Below are 20,279 nucleotides of genomic sequence, written 5' to 3'. Positions count from 1 at the left end.
CTCCACGCACACAACTGTGCCCTGTGGGCGGGGCTCCGGGCTCGGAGGAGCGCCTGCGCAGTTCTCCCGGGCCGCTCCTATGCCAAAAATCTGCAAGTTAGCAGAAGACAAGTGGGCGTCGTTGGAAAGCGGGGGCCTATGGAGTGGACTGGGCTGTGGGAGACCATGACAGACGTGTCATTTCATAGCTGAAGAGACTGAGCGTTTCCGAGAGCAAGGCTTTGGAGCCAGACACACTTGGGGTACTTCCCCTTTCCGGGCCTCACTTTTATTCCCGTGTAAAATGGGCTTGAATCACATCCATCTCAAAGGCTGCTGAGGGGATTGGATGAAATCAAAGACGTAAAAGCCCTCAGCACAGGGCCTGATACACCATGAGTGCTCACTATAACCCATCTAACATGGACATAGTCCTTCCTAGTTTGTAAAATTGCTTTCCTTTCCCTCCTACTCTTCGGTTGATTTAACGGTATTCACTTATTGGGCGCCTACTGTGTGTCCAGTCCAGGACTGGCTTCAATCGGTGACAACTTCCATCAGAGAGAAGAACGCACTCTTCCGAGCTCACTGCTGCAGCCCAAGCAGAGCCAGTGCTGATCCAGTGCCAGGCCGGACCTAGATCTCCCGCCTCCCAAGGGGTGATAATTCCGGGGGTGGGAACAGGTCCGGGGAGGGAAACTGTCTCAAGGCACGTGTGTGGGCTCTGACCTTGAGTCACCTAAGTGGGGGACAGGGTAGCCACCACGCCCAAGGCCCTTCGGCTGGTGAGGGGCAGGGGGGACGCTCAGACACGCAGCATCTACGCCAACTCTCCTGATAGAGGCCTGCTGTGCCCAGAGTGAAACTCGTAGGTGCAGGTTAGACAGGGGGTATTGGGAGGCCCCGTGACCTTGGAGGGCAGAGATTGGAAGGGTTATGGGGGGGGCTGTTCGAGACCCTGGTGGGGGGGGTTGTCTGACTGTAATGGGAGGGTCATGAGGGATGCCATTAGGAGGAGCACAGTCGGGAATGGAGGGGCCTTTTGCAATTAGGAAGGAGGTATTGATTCTAACATAAGATGGGGGAGTCCTGGTCTTGATCAGGGGAAGGAACTTAAAGATGGCGGGTTTCTGTTGGATGAGGGGTAGTCTAATTGGAATCATGAGATGGCAGTTGGGATGTAGGTTCTTGGTTGCCATTAGGAATAAGGGGCAGTCTAATGGGTCCAAGTCCCGATCATAAGGTCCCTGGGCGCAACTGGAAGCCAGGACAGTCGTGATTGTGGTCCTTCGCCATGGGCAGCTGGGGGCAGTGGTAATGTGGGCGTCTAGGTCGTGATTAGGAGGGGGATGTATTCCATGAGACGAGTAATTCCAACAGGTCGTGACGTGGGGCGACAAAGACCCGGCGGCTCAAGTCACCGGCGGGCAGAAGCAACCCTGTCACGGGGTCCTAGATCCAGCCCAGACGCGGCACCACTCTCGCTCTGCGCAGGCGCAGCAAAGGCCAGCCCAGACGCTACGGTTGGGGGCGGGCCGGGCCAGGCGGGGCTTGGAAGCCTCTCTCTGCGCTTGCGCCTAAGGGGCGTGGCGGTCGCACCTGCGCGAGTTGGGGTAAGGAGGAGGGGCGAGGTGACGCAGGCGTAATAATAGAGAAGGTGCCAGAAAGATCCAAAACAAGTGGCTGCGCCCGTCGCCCAGGAGTCATCAGACGCCGGAATCCGGTGAGGATCCAGAGAGGCCTCAAGGCGACTGGCGGCGGGTAGACGGAACCACCTGGGTGCTGGGGAGAGGGCGGTACCGCCCTTCTAGGGCGAGGAGGTCGGGTTTGCATGGTACCATCTGCGTGGAGCGGAGAGCTGCTGTGGTCGGTCCCACTGGCAGAAGCAGAGGGTCACTTTCGGACGGTACCACTTGGGTGGAGCCGTGGGGCCGATCGGACGGTACCACTGGCTAGAGCGAAGGGGCACGTCCGGCCAGTGCTACCCCGAGTCAAAGGGCAGTCGGCAGGGTGCCCCGGGGTGGGCCTCCAGGGTCGTTTGGACCGAATCGCTTGGTTGGGTCCGAAGGCTGGTTCGGAACATACCACCTGGGGAGGGGCGTTCAGGCTCGGCCGCCCGACTGTTCGGAGGCGGAGCGGGATCTGGCGTCTCGACTTGTTACTAGGGGACCTGGGTGATACCATTCCCTTCCGGGGCAGGGGGAGGCTGAGGCGAAGGGGGCGTGAGGGTGGCCGTGCCCGGCGGGACGAGGAGGGGGAGACGCACAGGCGGGGGTGGGGCTCCGGCCCCCGCCTCGCTGACCACTGCTGCCTCCGCGCTGTGTAGGTTCTAGGCCCTGCTCCTGAGCTTGTTCCGCCCCCCTCCCCCGGGTATGGCGCTGTCCGGGTCGACCCCGGCCCCGAGCTGGGAGGAGGATGAGTGCCTGGACTACTACGGGATGCTGTCACTTCACCGTATGTTTGAGGTGGTGGGCGGGCAGCTGACCGAGTGCGAGCTGGAGCTGCTGGCCTTCCTGCTGGACGAGGCCCCCGGCGCTGCCGGCGGCCTGGCCCGCGCCCGCAGCGGCTTGGAGCTGCTGCTGGAGCTGGAGCGCCGCGGGCAATGCGACGAGAGCAACCTGCGGCTGCTGGGGCAACTCCTGCGCGTGCTGGCCCGCCACGACTTGCTGCCGCACCTGACGCGCAATCGGCGTCGGCCAGGTATGCTTGAATGGGACGGTGACAGACTTCCGGTGGGGAGAGGGCCTTGCTCCCACTCGGCCCCCATGATGCCCTGATATGGACAGTGCCGTATCAGACAGCCTGTGTCCCATCCTACTCCACCCTCCTCCCAGAGTATCAATGAGAAATACAAGAGGGAGGAGGCATGGCTTCCGGAGGGATGAACTTGAGAAATTTGGCCACATCAATAATGATGTTTGTGGCCACCGTTTATGGAGGGTTTATTTCATGCCAGGCACAGTGTAAAGCCCTTCATATGAGCTATCACCTCATATCCTCCCGGTAATCCCATGAGAAAGTCTTGTTACTGTCCCCACTGTACAGGGAGAACAACAGGTTCAGAGAACTTAAGCAGCTTGGCTACGTATAGGAACTGAATCCTATGTGCTGGGCACAGGCGACGCAAGGTGACAGGACTGACAAAGTGTTTCTTCCCCTGTGAAGCTTATGTTTTAGTGGGGGAATCAGACATTAAGACAGATAATTTGTGGGGCCGGCCCTGTGGTATAGTGGTTAAGTGCGCGTGTTCTGCGGCTGGCGGCCGGGGTTCGGATCCCGGGCGTGCACCGATGCACCGCTTGTCAGGCCATGCTGTGGTGGCATCCCATATAAAGTAGAGGAAGATGGGCATGGATGTTAGCCCAGTGCCAGTCTTCCTCAGCAAAAAAAAAGAGGAGGGTGGATGTTAGCTCAGAGCTGATCTTCCTCACACACACACAAAAAACCCCAGATAATTTGTTTTTAGATGTGGTTATAGAAAGACTAAAAGGAGTGCTTCAAAGTGAAAGGAGGTCCCCTTAGATTGGATAATCAGTCAGGACCTTGCTGAGAAGGTGATATTTGGACTGAGGCTGCAGTGCTGCTCTGCGTAGATCTCAGAGGAGAAAATTCCAGGCAGAAGGAAAGATAAGCTTTCAAGCCCTGAGGCAGGAATGAGTTTGGCATCATCAGAGGCCAACATGCTGGGAGCAGAGGGGACCGAAGCAAGGATAGAGAGGTAGGAGAGAAGCCATGTCACACAGAAGCTTGCAGATAAAACAGCTAGAAAGTGTGGGAGCCGGGATTCAAACCTGGCCGACTTGTCTCCAGAAGTGATGCCCTTAATCTTTGTGAGAGAAGTACTCCTGGAGGACAGCAGTTCTGAGAAGGTGAGGAGCTGGGAGGGTTTAAGGCACAGGAGCCCCATGTGTGCAAATGCCTCAAGCTGTTGAGCCTTTGGCTGGGTTACTAGAGGTGCAGTGGCTAGTTTGGGGAGGGGCATTGTGAACTTCCCCTGCCCAGAGTAAGCCCATGAGATTTGGATCACCAGGAGAAGGGCAGCGCGAGAGAAGAACTGACAGCGTTTTTGGAAAAAAATGTCTGAGGGTCAGGCTCTGGAAGAGAAGATTTGGGGAGCCTACACAGAGGCCTGCTTACTCCTTGGGGCCTCAGGGATAGCTGGGGGCAATTGAAGGGGGGTAACATTGCAGGGATCCTGACAATGATTCAGCTTACAGAATAACCCTGACAGTTGGAGCTGCTGTAGACATCAGTTGGGTGGCCCCAGGAGGTGACGAGTCCTCTATCTCTGGAGGCTTTGGGCAACTGCTGGGCAGGAGGTGTTTGAGAGGGGTTGGTATCTGGGCTCTGACCTCTGGAGGACTTGGGCATCCTGTGTGGCAGGCATCCATCTCTGGATGGGAATTGGCAGCTGGGAGGGACTGGAGGCTGTGAATACTTCTTCCTATTTTTTTTTGCCGCAGTGTCTCCAGAACGCTACAATTATGGCACCTCTAGCTCTTCAAAGAGGACAGAGGCCGGTTGCCGTCGCCGTCGGCAGTCAAGCAGTTCTTCAAATGCTCAGCAGGGTCAGTGGGAGACAGGTGAGCCCAGCTGGGTGGGCATAATGGCAGTGTCCCTTGCTTCTGTCTGAACCCTGATGAACCTCCGCCATCCTGGCTCATCAAGGAAGGGGCTCGAGGAGCCATTCTGTCTCATTTTTGCTCTGTGTATGTGTTTATTATTGCTGCAAAAGCTTGTGTCCAGAAGCAACATATGGAATTGTTTCTCGTGGTTTTGTATTTCATCTAAATGGCATCACATCATGGGTATCACATGGCTGTCTTTGCTGGATGTGTGTCTGAGATTTATTCACATTGAGTACCTCTAATTGGTTTCTTTTATTTTTTGTGAGGAGATCAGCCCTGTGCTAACATCTGCCAATCCTCCTCTTTTTTTGCTGAGGAAGACTGGCCCTGGGCTAACATCCGGCCCATCTTCCTCCATTTTTATATGGGATGCTGCCACAGCATGGCTTGCCAAGCAGTGCGTCGGTGCGCGCCTGGGATCCGAACCGGCGAACGCCGGGCTGTCGCAGCAGAGCGCGCACACTTGACCGCTTGCGCCACTGGGCCGGCCCCGAATTGGTTTCTTTTAATTGCCCTGCCATTGAATTTATTCAGTCTCCCTCTCCCCCATTTTTTTTAGTTATTCAAACATAATTTCAAACATACAGAGAAGTTGAAAGATAGTACAGTGAACATGCTCATATCTTACATCTTGATTTGGTAATTTTAACATTTTGCCACTTTTGCTTTATGTGTGTGTATACATAATTCTGGGATTTTTGTTGAACTCTTTGAAAGTAAATTATGGCCATCAGGACACTTTACCCCTAAATCAGCAGGCATTTCCTGAGAATAAGGAGATTCTCTTGTACATTTCAAGACCATTGTCATAGCTAGGAAAGTAAATATAATTCTCTGATATCCTAATGGTCTGTTTTCAGATCTCCCCAAGATTGTCTCCACTTTCAAGATCTGCTAGTTGAGTTGCTCTGCATTCAGTTATCATGGCTCCTTAATCTCTTACTATAGAACTGAGCTTCCTCCCTCACAACATACCTTTTTCTTTTTTTCCCACGACATTGACTTATTGACCCTACCAGTCCAGTTGCTTTGTGGAATGTCCCAATTGTTTCCAGAAGTGTTGGACAATTTCCTGATGGTGTCATTCATCTTGTCCCTCTGGCCCCTGTATTTCCTGTGAAGTGGGAATTGGGTCTGGAGGCTTGCCTAGAATCGGGTGCATGTTTTTGGCAGGAGTGCTCCTTGGTTGATGCTGTGTGCTTCGTACTGAAGCACATCAGGAGGTGTAAGGTCTGGTTTTCCTGTCGTGAGAGGGCAAGTTGGATCATTTGGCTAAGGTGGTATCTGCCATATTTGTCCTTTGTTTATTTATTTTTTGTGTGTGTGTGAGGAAGATCAGCCCTTAGCTAACATCCCTGCTAATCCTTTTTTTGCTAAGGAAGAGTGGCTCTGAGCTAACATCCATTGCCAATCCTCCTTCTTTTTTTTTTTCCCCCCAAAGCCCCCCAGTAGATAGTTGTATGTCATAGTTGCACATCCTTCTAGTTGCTGTATGTGGGACACGGCCTCAGCATGGCTGGAGAAGCGGTGCGTTGGTGTGTGCCCGGGGTCTGAACCCCGGGCCGCCAGTAGTGGAGCGTGCACACTTAACCCCCAAGCCACGGGGCCAGCCCCGTATTTGTCCTTGGTAAAGGGAGATTTTTTTTCCCTCTGTGGTTAGTAGACAATCTGCAGGATGACACTTTGGCACGTCCTGTTCCCCAGCAGCATCCGCAGTGGGTTTAGCATCCATTGGTGATCTCTCCCTGAACCAGTTATTACACTGGTGTTTGCAAAATGGTGATTTTCTAATTCTGTAATTTTTCCACATCTGTTAGCTGGCATTCTTTAAAGAGGAGTTTTCTTTCTCTGTCTCTCTTTGGGGGAATGGGGAGAGAGTATCACTGTGGACTCATGTATTGTTTATTTACTGTGTTGTAGTCAATTAGTTATTACTCCTGATGTTGAAATTGCCTAGTTCCTGTGTCATTTGATGTGTCTCCTTTGGTCTTTGGCACTTCCTGCTTTGTGGCACCACAAGGTGTCCTGGGCTCACTTGTGCTTTCCCTTCCCCAGCCGTGGAGTCAGCTGTTTCCAGAAGCCTGGTTTCTTTTAGAAGCAGTGGTATTTAGAGACCAAGATCTGGGTGCTGAGTGTGTGCATTGTTTCTAGGCTCTTTCAGTGAACAGAGCTAGAAACTGTGCTTAAAAAAAGTTTATATTAGTATTTTCAATTTAAAATTAACATTACAAGGACCTTTTCTCTTGCACTGAAAATCTTGGTTCTTAACAACATTGAGATATGGATTTATTTGTTTTATTTTACAACAATAATAAAATAACTTCAAAATTATAATGTCAATAGCACTGCGGACTGTGTCTGCTGAATGTAACATAAGATTTATTTGTGGTTCTAATTGTCCTGGGAGTATATCCTGTGGAGAGTTTACAGTCAGAATGTTCTTCCAAGTTACTTGAAAGAATTCTTTTTTCTTCCTATTCATGTTACCAGTTATGTATACACTTAGGTTCATTTTTTTCTGCTTGTATTTAATTTTATGGTTTGTTTTTGTCTCAAATTTTTTGAATATGTGAAAGTTACATGACTGAGAAGTCAAAATAAAGTATATAAAAAAGATGTTCTTGGGGTTGGCGCAGTGGTGTGGTTAAGTTTGCATGCTCCACTTTGGCGGCCCGGGGCTTGCAGGTTCGAATCCCGGGCGCGGACCTAGGCACTGCTCTTCAAGCCATGTGTGGCAGCGTCCCATATACAAAATAGAGAAAGATGGGCACAGGTGTTAGCTCAGAGCTTATCTTCCTCGGCAAAAAGAGGAGGATTGGTAACAGATGTTAGCTCAGAGCCAATCTTCCTAACCAAAAAAAAAAAAAAAAAAAGATATTCTTAGAAGTATCATTACCACTGCTTTTGATCTGTCTAGTCAATAGGTAATCAATTTCATTCATTTCTAGTTTATGTTTACTGTGTTTCACCTTGCAAAAATAGCAAATAGGTATATATTCTTGTTTTCCATCCTTTGTTATGCAAAGTGTAGCAAACTAGACACTTGTTTTACACCTTGTTCTATTTCACTGAACAGTCTATCCTGGAAATTGCCCTGTAGTCTTCTTGCCAGACGTTTACCGTTTTCAGGTTTACCTGGGTATAAACTATGAACAGTGGTTGTCATGCTTGTCTCCTGGTGTGAGTGTGCAGGGGTTTCTCTAGGGTCATGCCTGGAAATGGGACTGTCGGGTGGTGGGGCGTCTGTCCTTCTACATGACACTAGGTTGTACTCCTCATCTTAGGGACAGGGCCACTGAGGCCCAGGAAGCAGAGGGGCTCACCTAGGGTCTCAAGGCATGGAGAGCAGCCTCGAGCTCTTCCCCAGGCACCCACCTGGGTGCTCCACGTATCATCCTGGTCCTCACCTGTTCTGTCTTTCTTTCTTCAGGCTCCCCGCCGACCAAGCGGCAGCGCCGGAGTCGGGGCCGTCCCAGTGGTGGTGCCAGACGGCGGCGGAGAGGGGGCCCAGCCGCCCCCCAGCAGCAGCAGGAGCCAGCCAGGCCTGCCTCAGAAGGCAAAGTGACCTGTGGTAGGTGTCTGTGGGCCTCGGGGAATGCATGTACAGTTCCTGTGGCAGGCAGCAGAGCAGAGGGTGGGAGAAACAGGCACTCGTCGGGATGGTGACCCCTAGCGGGTGGGCAGTGGCTCCCGTCTATCTGTTGAGCACAGTGGAATCCTTGACCTTTCAGTTGCCATTTTGCTTGTCTACATCCTGCCCATAGTTGAAGGATCACGTCATATGTCACCTCCTCTAGGAAGCCTTCCCTAACAATCCCCTGCCCCCAATTTCATTTGTTTATTCAGCAAACATTTCCTGGAGTGTACTTACTTAACAATTATGTCTTCTGTGGTGGTGGAATAATGCAGGCGTCAAAAACAAGGACCCTAGGACGGACTGCCCGATTCACATCCTGGCCTTAGCACTTAAATAGGCTGTCTGATCTTGGGCAGGTGACTGAACCCCTCTGTGCCTCAATTTCCACATCTGTAAAATGAGACTGATAATGGTACCTTCCACCTAAGGTCGTTGAGAGAGAAAATGTGGTAACCCCTGTAATACACTCGGAACAGCGTGTGGTCCAGTTTGCTCTTCTCACTGTTACTGTGCCACGTACTTGGGGCGAGAACAGCAGTGAAGGTGCCTGTCCTTGTGGAGGTGACCTTCTATAGGGTGACAGCAGTGAAACCAAAGCTCGCTTCAGACAGTGAGTGCCGTGAAGAGTAGGTGGAGGAGCCCGGCAGGGGCTGGGCGTGGCAGGCCTCGGAGTGGGTGGGGGTTTGGTTTTATTCCATGCATCAGGTGCTGTCCAAGGGTTTGAAACAGGGAGTGGGGTGATCTGATACCTGTTTTGAAAGGATATCTGACCCCATCTGGAAAATCAGTTAATAAATGAGTTATGATTATGAAGTACTTAGAACAGCACCGAGCATATAGCATGTGCTCTGTCAGGTGCGTCTTAAGTAAATGGAAGTGGAAGCAGGGAAATGAATGAAGAGGCTGCGCAGTCCAACAGGAAGGAGAGGGCAGAGGTCTGGCCTGGGGTAATCGAGCAGGGGTGGACTAAGGAAATAAGGAAACAGTTTGGACAAATGACTGACGGGACCTGCAGACAGGTTGGGTTGGACGGGTTGGGGGCTTTGCTGTGGAGACTCATGCTCAGACCTTGCCCTCGAGAAGTTCCACCTGGTCCTGGGGGAGGACACAGGCATGGGGTGGGCATGGTAACTCTCTCTCACACACCCGCCTACACCCCTCTGGTGCCTCCTCCTCTGAGATAGCCAAGCCTGGGGACACAGAAGGGATCAGCTACTAAGATGCTCAGGCTGGAGTGGGAGGATGGTGGAATTATAGGTGGAAAGATTGAGGTCGCAGCAGCTTTGCATTCCCCAGGAGACTTCCGCCCAGGGGTGCTTCCTCCCAACGTCTGCAGAGGCTTCTCCAGCCTGCAAGGCTCGCACACCTGCCTCCTCCTGGTGCCCCATGTCTTGGCCCTCCAGGCTGAGGGTGTCACAGCCTCATAGATGAGGCTGCAGATACCACCTTCAGGAGGAGCAGACCAATAGAGCCAGCCTGTGTCCTCAGACAGCCCCTGGCGTGAGGGGGTGGCTGCCCAGGGTGGTGACTCTGCAAGTCAGGTGGTAATTACCAGAGCCACCAGGCTGGCTGGGCTGCCGAAGTAGTCCCTGCCTCCCTACGGAGCAGGCCAGGCTGAGGCTAGGGAGGGGTCTTGCCAGTGGAGACTTCAGGTCTCTTCCCTGAGGGCAGGGAGGTTGTTAATCAGGGTGTGGCTGGCTCTTGCTAGGGGGGGATGGGTGAGCAGGTCTGACTGCTGACTCACCAGGCAGGGTGGGGCTGGAATGAGGCTCTCCCCAGTAGGGCCCTGGCTTTCCTCTTTGAAATGGTGATGGCTTATCTTTAATGAAGCTTAGTCCCAGGGGTGGAAGGAGGCCCCTCCAGACCTGAGTGAGGAAGGGGCCTGCCATTCTTGCCCCCTCTTCACCTGTGACAACTATGGGGTTGCCCCCCAGTTAGATGTCTTCCACTGAGGGATAGAACGAGACTAAACTCCTGAGGGCCCGACAGTATGAGGGAGTGGGCAAGAGAATCCTGGGCTTGGACACAGGACCTCTGAGTTTCTGTGTCCCTCTGGGCTGTCCACTGGGCACTGTGCTGGGCATAGTACTCGCCTGACCTTGATTTCTGAAGACAGCCATTGCGGTAGGGGTGATGTCCCCCATTGTGCAGAGTGGCAGGGGTGAGGCTGAGCTGAAACTTTGGTTTGTTCACTGGTTATTCCGTGTGTATTTATAGAGCACTTAACTACATGCTTGGCACAGCGGAAATGGAAGCCCCTTGTCCTCATGGAACTTGTGTTCTAGTGGGAGGAGAAAGCCAAGAGACAGAGAGAAACTTCAGATGTCAGCTGTGAAGAGAAACACAGCAAGGCAAGGGGGTAGAGAGTGATAGAAAAAGTAGTTTTAGATGTATTTTCAAGATAGGGTGGTCCAGGAAGTCCTCTCAGAAGGGACTCTCAGAGGGAGTCCTCTCAGAGGGAGCAAGGAGGAGGCTGCCAGGAGGTGAGGGCAGGACAGGTGACCAGGGGCCCATCCTGCACAGCCTGTGAGCCATGGGCCAGGGCTTTGCATTTTTTCAAATGATGGAAGGCAATCCAAGGATTTGAATGACAGGATGAGCTCTGCTTTTTTTTCCACCAGCATAGAAGCAGACAGGTTAGCGTAATGAGCCCCGGCTCCCCATCACCCAGCCTCAGCAGTTGTCAGCTCGTGGGTGATCTCAATTCATCACCATGCTGTTTTGGAGTCAGTTCCAGGTGTCCTGTTATTTCATCTGTAGATTTTTTACTATGTACCTCTAAAAGATAAGAATTCCTAAAAAAGAAATTATTGCACCAGAAAAATTAACAGTATTTCCTTGCTATCAAAACATCTAATCGTTGCTTAAATTTCCAATTCTTATAAATATTGGTTCTCTCAGGTCTCTCCTAATCCATGGGATTCCGTGCCATCTCTCTTTTCTCTCTTTCCCTTCCTTGCATTGTGTTTGTTGAAAGTAGTTGGCCCCTAGCATTTCCCAGAGACTGGATTTTGCCAATTCATCCTGCTGTGGGGTTGATTGAACGGGTTCCTCTGTCATCTGTATTTCCTGAAAATTGGTAGTTGGGTCTGATGAGGCTTGATCAGATTCTGGTTTGATGTTTTGTTTTTTCAAGCTCACTTCCTAGGTAGTATTGTGTTCTTCCATCAGGAAGCAGGCAGTGGCTGTGTATCTTTCTGACGTTGATGCAGCTTCTCATTGCCTCCATCCATTAGTTTAGTAGAAGTTGAGGAACTTGATACTTGACACAGTGACTCTGGCAGTGTCTTGGGGAAGAGACTGGAGCAAGGGAGGGGTCCCGCCCTTGTTCAGAGGAGGGTGCTGCCGGCTCTGGTGTGGCAGCGGAGAGCAGGGCTCTTTCCCTTGGACCTTACTGGCTGCCTCTTTCCACCACACACCATGGGAGCACAGGTTCTCTGTCCTCAGCCCCCTTTACCAGGAACTCCTGGAGGGGAGACCTGAGGTGAGAATCATCCCTGGTCTCTAGCCATACCCAGCATAGGTTCTGGCATGCAAGCCTGCTCACCTGGCACAGGACCTGTCCTTCATACCTTTCCTGGTCCCCACTGGGAAACCTCTCCCATTTCTTCCCATGTCTCATTCTGCCCCAGAAGAGAGACCACTGGTGGAGCCTGGGGTTGGGGGACAAGAAGGCGCTGGGGCCCACTCGAGTGCAGGAAGCAGGAGCAGCTCTCCTCTCTAGGAAGGCGTAGCCCCAGCCCCTGCCCTGGGGGCAGGGAGCATTACCCTCCAGCTGTCCAAGTGGAGAGGGACCCTTGACAAATGCTTGGTGTTCCTGGTCAGAGAAAACAATTCATCCATCGCTCAGCCCGGGTCACACGGGTACTGGGTCTCTTCCTGCCTGGCCCCTCACTATCGCACGTGGGCCAGTCCATCTACTTCTCTCCCTGTCTTCTGCTTCCACCCTGGACCAGCCACCTTCAGCCTTCCCTGACTGCTGCCCTGGCCCTGTTCCTGACCACCTTGATGCTTCTGCAGAGCAGTGGGAGTCGTCTCAGTGTCAGATCCTATCTCTCCTGCCTCACTCGCAGGATGCGTTACATGCCAGGCACTGGCTCCAGCTTTTTACCTGCATCCAGCCAAGTAATCCTCACCGTGGCCCCACGAGAGCAGGTGCTGGGGTGAGCCTCGTTTTATGGAGGAGGCCCCTGAGGAGAGTCACTTCAAGAAGCACCAGACTCCGTGGCTGGGCCTCCCAGGGTGTGGTTGGCCCCACCTGGCCCTACCCCTCCAGTTGTCCCCTTGTGTCCCTCCCTTTCTCCATGGTCCAGCCACAGTGGCCCCTGCCTATGAAGGCCCCAAGTTCATTTTCTGCCTCTGGACTTCCATGCGTGCCTTTCTCTTTTCTGGGAGTGTTGCTCTTCCCATCTCCCTCTTCTCCTCTCTCGACCTACTTGTCTTCCTTCACATTTCACTTCCAATGTCATTTCCTGGAGAGGTCCTCTCTGATCGTTTCAATCTAAATTACAACTCGCGCTCTATAATTTTCTCTCTTGGCCCTAGGGATGTCTTTTAATTATAGATTTTTGTATATGGTTGTGTGAGAGGCATCTAACAGCGTAGGGGTAGTTAAGAGTTCGGGCTCTGGAGCCAGGCACCTTGGCTATAATTTCAGCTCTGCCACTTCCTGCCTGTGTGACCTTGGGCAGGTGACTCATCCTCCATGCCTCAGTTTTCCCATCTGCATAAAGGGGCTAATAGCTCTGCCTCATAAAGTTGCTGGGATGATCAAAAGGGTCAGTAGATGTGAAGTGTGTGCCAGTCTGCAGTAAGTACTATATAAATGTCACCTATTGTTAGTAAATTATTTTGGTGAGGAGTAAAGGAGAGATTGTGTGTAACGCATGTGATTCAGGGTCAGGGATGGAGCGGTGGCTCAGATAATGCACATCTTCTCCTTTTCCCCAGTGGAGCTTCCCTGTCCTCTTCCTCTGTGTGCCGTCCTCTTGGGTTCTAGATCAGAGGTTGGACTGTCGTCTAGTGAAGGATTTCCTCATCTATAAATGGGGATCATGAAAGTACTCTGAGGATTCAGGGGGCTAAGACAGGGAAAGCATTTGGGTAGGGCCAGGCCCATGAGAAGTGCTCCCTGACTGGGCGTTACATGTCTTCCAGTCCCACTTGTGGCGGGATGCTCATATCACCCCAGCATTCCTGGCACTTAGTAAATCTGTCTGTTGAATGAGAGAATGAATGAGACACACACAAGTCCACCCTGGTCCTGCCCCCACCCCAGTGTCAGGAGGCACGCTCTGAGTGAATAGACAGTTTTCACCACAGGTCCAATGGCAATCCATGCTGAGGAGAAAGGTGATCTGAGTGGGGATTCACCTGGGCGGGACGTGGGGTCCTGTGAGCTGGGCCTTAGGGGGTGAATGGGGACCTTCTGGGCAGAGGAGGTGGACAGGTCATTTTGTGAGTGTGGAAGGCTTATGCTGGGAGCACTTCCCTTGTGACTGGCGGGCAGGGTGTGGAAGGATGTAGCCGGGACTGAAGGAGGAGGTGAGGGAGGAGGTTGGCTCAGGGCCCAAGCGAGAGAGGGTAAGGCCCGGGCAGGGGCTGTGGGGTAGAGAAGTGGGTGTTGAAATCACAGTTCCTGTTTTGGGGGGCCTTCTGTCGGCCCCAGGTCAAGCGCTTCATGAGTTGCCTCATTTAACCCTCATGACCCCACTGTGCAGCAGGGACCTCTTGTTTGTCTGTTTATGTTTTTCAGATGGGGAAACTGAGGCTCAGAGAGGTGAGGTTACATGCCCAAGGCCCCACAGCTAAAGAGTGGCAGAGCTGGGACTCGCCTCAAGGTCTGTTGGACTCCGCCACCTGGCTCTGTGCCTCTGCCACTGAGCAGCCCCGTGTGGCCTTGGACAGGTGCTGCTCCTCCCAGTCCCCTGCTCCCCGGCCCACTCTGATTGAGGGCATGCTCAGAACCTCAGGAGTCAAGGATGTGGGTCCACAGGTCTTATCTGGTCCTTAGGATGGAGGGAGCTGGGCCTGAGTGCCGTGGAGGTCCTGGGGACCGAGGCCAGGCAGGTTTCCCTGGGCTTCAAGCAGAGAGGGTGAGGTTCTCTTCGAGGCAGAAAGAGGAAGGGTTTGGGGTGGGAGGAGGAAGTGGGTGGCGCTGAGAAGTTGTTTTGGGGAGCAGGGACCTGCCTTCTACTTTCTGCTCTGCTGCTGACATGGTCCGTGAAAGGTGAAGGGAGTCCGGGGCATGACAGTTCCCCTTGAGAGCTTCAGTTTCTTTCTTTTTTTTTTTGTGAGGAAGATCAGCCCTGAGCTAACATCCATGCCAATCCTCCTTTTTTTGTGTGTGAGGAGGACTAGCCCTGAGCTAACATCCGATGCCAATCCTCTCCTTTTTTCTTGAGGAAGTTCGGCCCTGGGCTAACATCCGTGCCCATCCTCCTCTACTTTATATGGGACGCTGCCACAGCATAGCTTAGCAAGTGGTGCGTCAGTGCGTGCCTGGCATCTGAACCTGCGAACCCCGGGCCGCCACAGCGGAGCGCGCGCACTTAACCGCTGCACCACTGGGCCGGCCCTGCAATCCTCCTCTTTTTCCTGAGGAAGACTGGCCCTGGGCTAATATTTGTGCCTATCTTCCTCCACTTTATATGGGATACCGCCACAGCATGGCCTGACAAGCGGTGCCTTGGTGTGTGCCCGGGATCCAAACCCGGGCCACCAGCAGTGGAGCACGCGCACTTAACCACTACACCACAGGACTGGCCCCGAGAGCTTCAGTTTCCTCATCTGTCAAGGGGCTGAATGTGGCCCCTTGCCCACAGGGCCGATCCTGCTGAATCCCCGAGGGTAAAGCCTTTGGCATGTCGGAGCTGTTGGCAGCTGCCATTCTCAGAGCACCTGTTGGGCACCGTGTACAGTGCTAGCCAGTTCCTTTCTATCCATTGCTCTCTTTTGAATCCTCTTAACAGCTCTTCACAGTAGGGATTGTCCCCCAGTTTAGGCAGGAACCTGGGCTCAGAGAGGTCATAATTTGTCCCAGATCACACAGCTAGTGCCTGAAGGCTCCTGGGTTGGAATTGGCTCCATTGACCTGAAACTGCTCTCTGGAGCATAGGAGATTCAGTGACCTCTGTTGGGCATGGCCACTGCCTGGCCCTGTGACCTTGGACAAGTCACTTCACTTTGCCTCCATTTTCTCATCTGTAAATTGGGGGTGATTATGGGGCTGGCCTCACAGGGTTGTTTGGGGATTAAATGAGTTCATCTGAGTCTAGTGCTTGTCATTTCCAGCTTGTAGCTGACCCTCAGGGCAGCTTGTGTTGTGTGTGGAGAGGAGGTTCTGCTAGTAGCCTGATTCATAGGTGGAAATTCAGTAATCCCACAGGGAGGTGATGTGCCCAAGGACATGTTTACAGGGATAGCCTCAGAAGTCCCGTGTCTTGTCCCCTACACAGAGCTGCCACCTCATTTGGGCAGATGTGGGCAGGGTTGTAAAGTGACAGAAACTCAGACTGGCTTAAGCAAAACGGGAATTGATTGTAGCTGAAAATCCAGCTGCTCCAGGTCTCATGTGATGAACTCAGGAGTCTTTTCCTCTCTATTGTTGGCCCTGTGTAGGCATCATTCTCTTGCCTCCTGGTGGCAAAATGGACCCCAGCAGCTCTGGGCTTACAGTCCACTGTCTTAGCAGCCTCTGTGGAAAGAGAGCACCTGCTTCCCAGTAGAGCCAGCCCAGTTCCAGCTTGAGTCTCCTGGGCTGGTGCTTGCTTGGTGGGTGAGGGGCTGGGGATGTCATTGGCCGGCATGAATGTCACTGTTGGAGGGTGGGAGATGGGTGAGGCTGGTTGCCTAAAGGCAAGTCCATTTTGTTTATGCGTTGGTTCTTTTACAAACACATATTGAGCACCTCGTGTGTGCCACAGGACTATACAAGTGAGCAAAACAGACCACCATCCCTTCCTTCAGGGAGCTCACACTGCGGGGAGACAGTGATGAGTATGACAGACTGGAAAGCATAGAATAGGTTAGAAGGTGAGAAGTGCCTTGGGACGAAATAGAGCAGGGGGTGGGGAACTGGGAATGCGGGGGGCTGGGTAGGGGTAAAGTTTTAAATAGGGAAGTCGGGATCAGCCTCCTTGGGAAGGTGGCCTCTGAGCAAAGACCTGAAGGAAGTGAGGAAGCAAGTCCTGTGGAGACTGGGGACAGAGCGTCCCCAGCTGAAGGAGAGGCAGCACCGGGTGGAACCTGCCTGGTGTGGGGGTGGGGGGAGCAGCAAGGAGGTGGTGAGGCTGGAAGTGGGGCACGTGAGGGGAAGAGCAGGAGGTCACAAGGTCAGGAGGTGATAGAGGCCAAACCACACGGAGGGAAGCCATGTGAGGGTGTCACCCGTACTTGGGTGTGGTTACCGGAAGGGGAAAGGATGTGGGGCAGGTGCAGTGCAACCCACGGGGCAGTAGGAGGAGCCTGTGGAGGAGGCTCGAGGGAGGGAGGGTGGCTGGCCCCTGCTCAGGGTGTCCGGTGTTGGCCCCTCCCTGACAAGTCCCTTTTTCTCCACAGACATCCGGCTCAGGGTGCGAGCAGAGTACTGCGAACATGGTCCCGCCCTGGAGCAGGGCGTGGCATCCCGGAGGCCCCAGGCGCTGGCACGGCAGCTGGACGTGTTTGGGCAGGCCACAGCAGTGCTGCGCTCTCGGGACCTGGGCTCCGTGGTGTGTGACATCAAGTTCTCAGAGCTCTCGTATCTGGACGCCTTCTGGGGCGACTACCTGAGTGGTGCCCTGCTGCAGGCCCTTCGGGGTGTGTTCCTGACTGAGGCCCTTCGTGAGGCCGTGGGCCGGGAGGCTGTCCGCCTGCTGGTCAGTGTGGATGAGGCCGACTATGAGGCTGGCCGGCGCCGCCTGCTGCTGATGGAGGAGGAGGGGGGACGGCGCCCTACTGAGGCCTCCTGATCCTGGATCTGGCAAGACTGACCCCATCTTCTAGTCTCTGGGCCACCTTCTCCCCCAGAGGATGACCATCTCTTCCCCTAGAGGACTGTCACTCCAGCAACTGTGAGGACTGTGGACAGACGGCCAGGCCCACTGACAGCCTGGCCCCTTGACAGCCCCTCCCACAGGATGTGGACTCTGAGGCCTAAACCACTTCCAGCTGAGTTTCCTCCCCTGCCCCCCCCCCCCCAATCCTCCCCATCTCCACTCCCAGGTGTGATCCCTTAGCTTCAGGAGGCCAGGGTCTCAGGCATGCAGATCCCAAAGGGAGGGAGGCATAGCCACACACTCACCAAAGGCCCCCTGCACATCACGTCCCCAACCCTGGGCTGTGTGCACACACACACACTGCTCCTCTGAAATCTTGCCCTGGGCTCTTGCCCTGGCCTGTCTCACACACTTCTTTGGCCTAAGGGCTTCTCTCTCAGGATCTCTGATTTTACCGCCCGCAACCCTGGGCTTCAGCCACACTGGGCACTGGAGCTGGGGTGCACACAGGGCCTGCTCACCTTGCCCACACATTTCTGCAGCCAGCCAGGGCTCTGCCCAGCTTCCACACACTGAACCTGGCTCTCCACCTCCTCCTGCTCCCCAGAGCTGGACGCAGACTTGCACATGGACCTGCCCCCACGGTGTCAGACTTGTGTTGCAGCAGCATTAGACCAAGTATGCTGTTGCCTGTGAGGCCAGGACCAGAAACCAGCTGCCTTCTCAGAAAGGGAAGGCAAAGGCGTGGGGCTGATGGGAAAGGCCTTTTACAAATAACACCAATAAAACTGCCCTGGAAGGGGCATAGGTGGGCATCAAGGCTCCTTAGGACTCTTTCTTTATGGGCTGGAGGAAGGAGCTGGTGAGAGCCTGGGCCGAGTACCAGTCGTCGAGTTCCTGGCCCAGTATTTTGGGCTGGAGGGTGGGTAGGATGCTGGATCACCACCTGCCAGCTGCTGTCACAGGCTTGCCCTCCTCTCTGGGCCTCAGTTTCCTCATCTAGCAAAGGAGGAAATACTGCCTTGGAATCATAAACTCGCCCAACCCTATTTGCCCATGCTTTGCTCCCGTATGTCCTTGGGAGTGCCAGCATTTTTAACTAGTTCAGTGAGGTGGGCCAGCTATCTGCAAGGCTGACAGAGCCCAAAGGGTTTGGAAACCGAAACATGAGCTGCCAGGGTTCTCTGCCTCGAACCGCTCTCCAGGGGGCTGCCCACCTGACAGTCACCACCTCTTAAATCTGGATCTCCATTCTTCCTCCTCCTGAGGGCAAACACTTCTTCCTGCTGCCCTGTGGCAACAGCTGAGGTTGTGGCCTCTGGCTCTTTCCCCACTCATTGTTTAAGGACTTAGAACTCAAGTTTCTTACCAGGGCTGGAGAGTTGGCGGTGGAGTGGGCAGGGATTCCCAACTGCTGGCTTTTCCTTGGGGAAGGGATGCACCTGCTCACACCTGGGAACCTGTCCTGGAAGCCTGACCTGTATTGATGGATAGGGATAGGGTGGCAAGTCTAGTTGTCATCCAGCAGTCAAGACCTGGTCCAGCTAGTTGCTGTGTGACCCCAGACTGTCCCTTTATCCTCTCTGGGAGGGAGCTAACGTTTGCTGGGCACGTATTCAAGATCTAGTTAATACTTAGACACTCTGTGTAAAATAAGCATTTACCCCCATTTTTGACAGGAAATGGGCTCAGAGAGGGTAAGTGACTTGCCTGAGGGATAGAGAAGCAGCACTGAGATGAAGAGCAGGTCTCCGCTGGTGGACGAAGTTAGGTTGGGGAGGGAAGTCGGGGCTTCCAAGCCCTTTCTCCTTCCCTCCAGCTGGGAGCCTCTCCTTGGCCTGGGCGGCAGCAGACTTTCTTTTCATGATCTTCCAACATTTGGGGCTCTCTGGGTTTACGGTGGTGCTTGGGGGTGGAGCTGCTGCTTGTCCTCGTTTCCGCGGCGCCAAATTCCAAGATTTGCCCCTCCCTCAGGCCCTGGGATCTGTCTCTCCCCCAACTTGTGAGTAATAAACCCCGCCTCCTTACTGGGCAAGATTGAGGCCCCGCGCTCTTCGTCAGCCCCGCTCCACTCTTTAGGCCCCTCCCTCTCTACTCTTTTCAACTGGGGGTCCTCCGCTTTTGCTGGCCGGTGCGGTGCGTGCCGGAAGTAGGGGAGCCTAGCCGCGAAGCCGCGGAGTCTGCGCAGGCTCAGTGAGTGCCAGGAGTCGGGTGGCGGGAAGCCTGAGGCAGGGTCTCGCGCCTCCAGAGCCTCTGTGAGCCATGCGCTGTGGAGGTCTCCTGGGCTTGCCAGAGGCCGCGCGGGGCGTCAGGAGTGACGGACAGACCCCTGAGGCCCAGAAGTGGGTCAGTCTCAGGCCATGAGGACAACCCAAGGAAGTCAAAGAGCTTTGGAAGTTGAGAAACAGAATTCTGTGGGGCAGGGCCTGGATAGGCTGCAGCCAAGGGAAATGGGAGCCTGTGAGAGTTCAGAGGAAGGCAGGCCATGGTTTCACAGAGGAGAGGAGCCTGGGGCTGGCTCTTGAAGGAGGATGAGTAGAAGTTCAGCAGAATAACAGAGAGGGACATTCCAGCCAGAGAGAACAGCCCTCGTGAAGGCCTTAGGAAACATGCCTGAATGGGATGTGGAGAGACAGATGAACAGAGTCAAAGGTAAGTGGCAAGGCAGAGCCAGCCACTCCCTCACTGGGTCAGCAGTCACGTGCTACCACATGCTGGCAGACAGACAGGGGCCCCGACAATTACAACATAAGGTGGTAACATGAGGCAGGCCCAGGGGGCCTGGGGCATGGCAGCACATATTCCACGAGGACTCCCGAGTGCCAGGCCCTGGGCTGTCCTCTGTTGGGGACCCTGAGAGGACTCTAGCCTGGGTGGTGGCTCTGGAGAGCTCCTGTTCTGGTGGGTGAGCCAGACTGGGACACCGTGGGTCACAGCCCAGAGTCAGTGACTGAACAAGCAGCTGAGGCTGGGGGAGCCCAGAGGACCCTGGGTGGAGGGACCCAGGAAGGCTGCATGGATTGGGAAGCTCCCTGTTTGTTCTATTAAAATTTACAC

At 53.9% G+C, this 20,279-nt stretch overlaps 1 protein-coding gene across 2 annotated transcripts; it reads left to right on the top strand.

Moving 5' to 3' along the window:
* The first annotated feature begins 1,583 nt into the window (after positions 1 to 1,583).
* Positions 1,584 to 18,037, top strand: DEDD2 (death effector domain containing 2). 2 transcript variants are annotated; one of them, XM_004440093.3, is made up of 5 exons: positions 1,584 to 1,702; positions 2,306 to 2,679; positions 4,443 to 4,562; positions 8,038 to 8,178; positions 16,804 to 18,037. In XM_004440093.3, exons 2-5 carry the CDS (start codon positions 2,352 to 2,354, stop codon positions 17,193 to 17,195), a joined length of 981 nt encoding a protein of 326 aa, XP_004440150.1. In that variant the 5' UTR covers positions 1,584 to 1,702; positions 2,306 to 2,351; the 3' UTR covers positions 17,196 to 18,037. The 2 variants fall into 2 exon arrangements, with proteins under 2 accessions (XP_004440150.1, XP_087277785.1); XM_087421659.1 differs by having other exon boundaries at positions 1,596 to 1,740.
* Positions 18,038 to 20,279: the final 2,242 nt, after the last annotated feature.

This window comes from Ceratotherium simum, chromosome 33 (assembly GCF_057802395.1).
Source record: "Ceratotherium simum simum isolate JZ-2026a chromosome 33, ASM5780239v1, whole genome shotgun sequence".
NCBI classification, from domain to species: Eukaryota; Metazoa; Chordata; class Mammalia; order Perissodactyla; family Rhinocerotidae; genus Ceratotherium; species Ceratotherium simum.
Note: the sequence above shows the minus strand (reverse complement) of the source record. Positions and strands in the feature narration are given on the sequence as shown.